Source organism: Trichoplax adhaerens, genomic scaffold, assembly GCF_000150275.1.
Source record: "Trichoplax adhaerens TRIADscaffold_13 genomic scaffold, whole genome shotgun sequence".
Taxonomy (NCBI): Eukaryota; Metazoa; Placozoa; class Uniplacotomia; order Trichoplacea; family Trichoplacidae; genus Trichoplax; species Trichoplax adhaerens.
Genome location: NW_002060955.1, coordinates 1,363,366 through 1,368,017, shown reverse-complemented (window position 1 = coordinate 1,368,017; position 4,652 = coordinate 1,363,366). Strand labels below are relative to the sequence as shown.

The following is a 4,652-nucleotide window of genomic DNA, read 5'->3' as shown; positions in this document are numbered from 1 at the left end:
GAACCTCCACAAAGAGAATAGGCGTACCCTAACGCCTGGCAGAGATTGTTACTGTCCATTCAAAAAATCAACTTGGCAACCTAATCCGTTCTCATCCACTTTTTCTCTCTTTCAAAGGTAAGGTTGGATTGTTATGAGCAATGATTATCCTTTAGCTCAAGCAGATGAGCTATAGTCAGTGTACTTGTTCTTGTTTTCATCGGTTTAGACAACGATGAATCCTACCAACGGAGAAGAGGTCGTCAAGAAGAGAACCGATTACATCTCGTGGGAAGAATATTTCATGGCCGTTGCCTTTCTATCATCGCAACGTAGCAAGGATCCTAATACGCAAGTTGGAGCATGTATCGTGAATCAAGAGAATAAAATTGTAGGAATAGGTTATAATGGTATGCCTAATGGTTGTAACGATGACGCACTACCTTGGGCTAGGGAAGCTTCCAATGCTTTGGATACCAAATATCCGTACGGTAGGTCGTATCATCCTCCAGTTTGTCATCGACATCATCCATGCTGTTGATGATACCATCTATGTTGTACTCATTCATTACTTCTCCTCTCTTCAAGCTAGTTTGTCATGCGGAAATGAATGCCATCTTGAACAAGAATTCATTCGATTTGAAAGGGTGTATCATCTATGTTGCTTTATTTCCATGCAATGAATGTGCCAAGTTAATCATACAATCAGGCATTAAAGAAGTGGTCTTTGTATCCGATAAATATCATGATACCGCTGCATCCACAGCATCCAGAAGACTACTCGATCTAGCTGGTGTAAAGTATAGGTAAGTAGCCTTCTAATGCTCTAATGTACACATAATGACCACTATTCAATCAATCAACAAACAACACTGACAGCAACCACTTTATTCCATTCATCATCATGCCCTTCCCTCTATGTATACGAGCGTATGAACAAAGTAGGAATGATTTACTTCAAGAGTAACCAGCAGCTGCCCTATCCACTGCATCGGTATTACTTCATAAATAGTAGATGGAGATAGGATCGTAATACTGACAGCAACCACTTTATTCCATCCATCATCATGCCCTTCCCTCTACGTATACGAGCGTATGAACAAAGTAGGAATGATTTACGTCAAGAGTAACCTGCAGCTGCCCTATCCACTACATCGGTATTACTTCATGAATAGTAGGTGGACATAGGATCGTATTACTAGCCATGATCAAACTATACAGTAGATCATGAGTTAACGTATTGGCCACTCAATTTTAGCTGTCTTTAATCTTGAAGAAAGCACTACACAACTTTTTTTTTATCTATTGTATAGTATAGAAAGTATAAGCGAGACTTGCAACGTATGATCAAACATTAGATCAAGAGTCAACGTATTCATCATTCAATATTAGTTATCTTTATCATAAGGAAAGCACGCTACTTCTTCATAATTTAAAGTTCGACCATGACTTGCTCGAATATTACTGTCTTTATCTCCATAAAAATACACGCTATTGCTTTATTAATCTCATAGAAAATACAGCAAGGATTGCCAATCTTGATCAAACTTTCAATCAACAGTCAATGTCCTGAGCATTCAATTTTAGCCATCTTTATTTCGAAAGAAAGTATAGAACTACTTTATTTACTGTATAAGAACATACATTTCCTCAGTAATGATTACAACTCACGGTCAAATTTTCCATCAGAAGTCAATATATGATCAGTAATGTTTAACCATCTTGATTTTAAAGAAAGGATAGCATTATTTCATTAACGGTATAGAAAACATTAGTGTTTCGTGATCAAACTTTGGATCGCTAACTTTCAGCTATCTTTATCTTGCAGAAAGTATACTGGCTGCGTTTCCTCTATTACGATCAAGTTTGACTGTTAAACGTCCATCAGGTTGTCAATTTCTTCCATTCCTGTATTAGTAATATATATACAATCCATGAGCATTTGTAATATAAGTGCCTATTTTATAATCATCGTCAATAGACCAGTAGTTAAAGCCTACGCATAATTTCTTATAAATTCATCTATAATATTGAAAGGATTCAAATGCAGAGATATCATTCAACCAGAAAGTGCTTAGTGCTAAACTGAAAGTCAAAAGTCAAAGCTGCAACCAGTACTAATGTAAAAAAATGTTCATCTGTACAATATGCAAATCGGTTTAAATAATATTTTCTACTTAGATACACCCATAACTTTCTTTTTGCATACTTTTGATGCTTTCAATGTATTACTATTCTCTACAAATATCCATGATATACATACATGAAGAATGTCACTGACACCCTAAACAAGTTGTAAAATCTAATCATTGATATGTTTAACAATCTTATAGCATCCAGCATTAATGGATGGCTGACTTACTTTATTGTCGATTTATGTCTCATCTCACTTTGTATCCATACTGTATAATTGCTTACGAGATTTTTGCTGCTCAACAATCTTTGAGCATCCAGTATTAAATTGATGCCCACTTACTTTTTAGAAGATTTATGGTTTTGTCTCACTTTGTACTCATACGGTATAACTACTTTCGAGAATTTCTTGTGCTGAACAATCTTTTAGCATCCAGTGTTGAATTGATGGCCCCCTTACATTTTTGTAAATTTATACCTTTGTCTCACTTCGTACTCATACTGTATAATTACTGGAGAGAATTTCTTCTACTTTGGATAGGGCAATCGAAGGATATAATTTTTATTTTAACTTAGCATTGATTCACTATGTTAGGAGTACATCTGATTGCTATTGGAAGCAATTATTATCGCTTGGGTTGATAAAATAAGTTTTCGTCTATTAAAATGAACATGAAAAATGTATATATCTATTTCATAAGGCTTATTTTTATTGATATGGGCAAGAATCTGCCATGTTACAATTAACAATGAGGCAACACGTAGTTTCCACTTTTAACCAAACAGCTTGAAAGCAATGTTAAATGATCCTGGCTCTACTTTGGAAACAATAAGGCAAAGTAACAGCGTGAAAGTAGTACTGTTTATTTAAGTCTTTAACTGATTCGAATACATTTCATATGCATACTCGTATAAGGAAATCAATTGGCATACTTTCTGTCGATACACATATTCTGTTATAAGTTTGATCTAAGACTTACAGTAGATACGTAAAAATCTGGTAAATAGTGCTTTCATTGTGGTGCTTATAACAGTAAAAACTAATTGCATAAGATTGAGATGGTCTTGAACCAATCCATAGGGTTTGATAGGCATATGAGCCGATCAATTGCCCAACTTTTTGTAGATGCGCATATTCTACCATATAATTGATCAGCTTTTACACCGAGTAGACATGTATAAATCTGGGCAAATAATGCTTACGTTTGTGATGATAAAAAACGAAAATGACTTTCAATAATACTTAGAGTCGTACTTAGCTCAATCCAATAGATAATAAATGTTATATGCATATTTGGAGATCAATTGTCCAATTTTAAAGATGTGCATATTTTGCTATCAATCTGATGTGACTCACAGTAATACGCAAAATTCTGGAAAATAATACTATATTCTTATTGGTAATTGAAAGTATTCAAAAATTAATTTCGTAATAGTTAGAATTGCGTTCTAATCTATCAGCTAGAGTTATCACCTAAATACAGCGATTCTCCTGAGTAAATTAATGATGATTCTATTACAATCCACGCAGCATTTCTACAACAACTTTTCTACATCAGAAATTTTAAATTATTTTCGTTGGGTATTCATTGGCATCAAATGCCATATCACCATGGCATTCTAACTTATTACCATTCTACGAACAAGATCAAAAACGGATTCAAATGACAAATCTAGGTATTGTATTAATGAACTATTGTAATGCAAAATTGAAGGCCAATTTTTCTACTCAAGAACTATGCAGAGAAAAGTGATTAAATCTTATGCCTAGACATTGTGCCTTATCATGTGTTCATGCTTGATTCTTAAGATGGAACGTGAATCATTTCTTTCCACCAAGACTGCATTACTGTATCTCAAGAGTATTCATAAACCATAACCTTAAAGGATAAATTTGAGCATTTTATTGTTATTGACAGTACAACAAGTAGAGCAAATGAGTTGATGAATGTACTGCACTGTTGTTAGTTACTTCATGCAAAACCACTACAAATCTACAGACAACTTGAAAACCACAAACCATATATAATTTTTAGGTATCGGCTACGAGAAAAGGCTTATTTTTTCAGAGTGATGTATGCTCGCTTAGCACTTTGATACAACACTTGTTCAATCTTAAATTTGGTTCGAGCAACTAAAAGCATATCCGAACTGTTAGCTAAATCCCGCAATTGATCCGCTACACACAACCCAAATCGATTAAAATCATCCATCGGTTCACCGTCTTCTGATTGCCATTCTTGAATAAGTTTCATAGCTTGAGCAACTAAAACACCCTCTATTTTAGCATTCTTGAATTTCCGTTTTCCTTTCTTCCTGTGATGCTTAGGTCGAGTTGCTATTGACATCCCTTCTTCTATTTCTGATCCATCAGTCAATGAAAGCTCGCTATTCCATTGCTCTTCTGTAGTCTGTAAGTAAGTTTTGCAACTTAGTGTACTAGTAATGGCACAACCAATTTTAAGTTGAAGCATGCCTTTAATTTTGGTGTTGATTCCACCACTTCCCAAGGTGATTCTTCCAAAGGCTGACACAGACAT

General features: G+C 34.7%; 2 protein-coding genes across 2 annotated transcripts; one reads left to right on the top strand and one right to left on the bottom strand.

The window, feature by feature from the left end:
- Positions 1–214: 214 nt before the first annotated feature.
- On the top strand, positions 215–789 carry TRIADDRAFT_50803 (uncharacterized protein; the record flags this gene model as incomplete). The annotated part of the gene is made up of 2 exons (XM_002116090.1): positions 215–470; positions 572–789. The coding sequence occupies 2 exons, from the start codon at positions 215–217 to the stop codon at positions 787–789; spliced, it is 474 nt and encodes a 157-aa protein (XP_002116126.1).
- A 3,380-nt stretch (positions 790–4,169) lies between these two features.
- Positions 4,170–4,652, bottom strand: TRIADDRAFT_60073 (uncharacterized protein; the record flags this gene model as incomplete). Its single annotated transcript, XM_002115999.1, has 1 exon — positions 4,170–4,652. One exon carries the CDS (start codon positions 4,650–4,652, stop codon positions 4,170–4,172), a length of 483 nt encoding a protein of 160 aa, XP_002116035.1.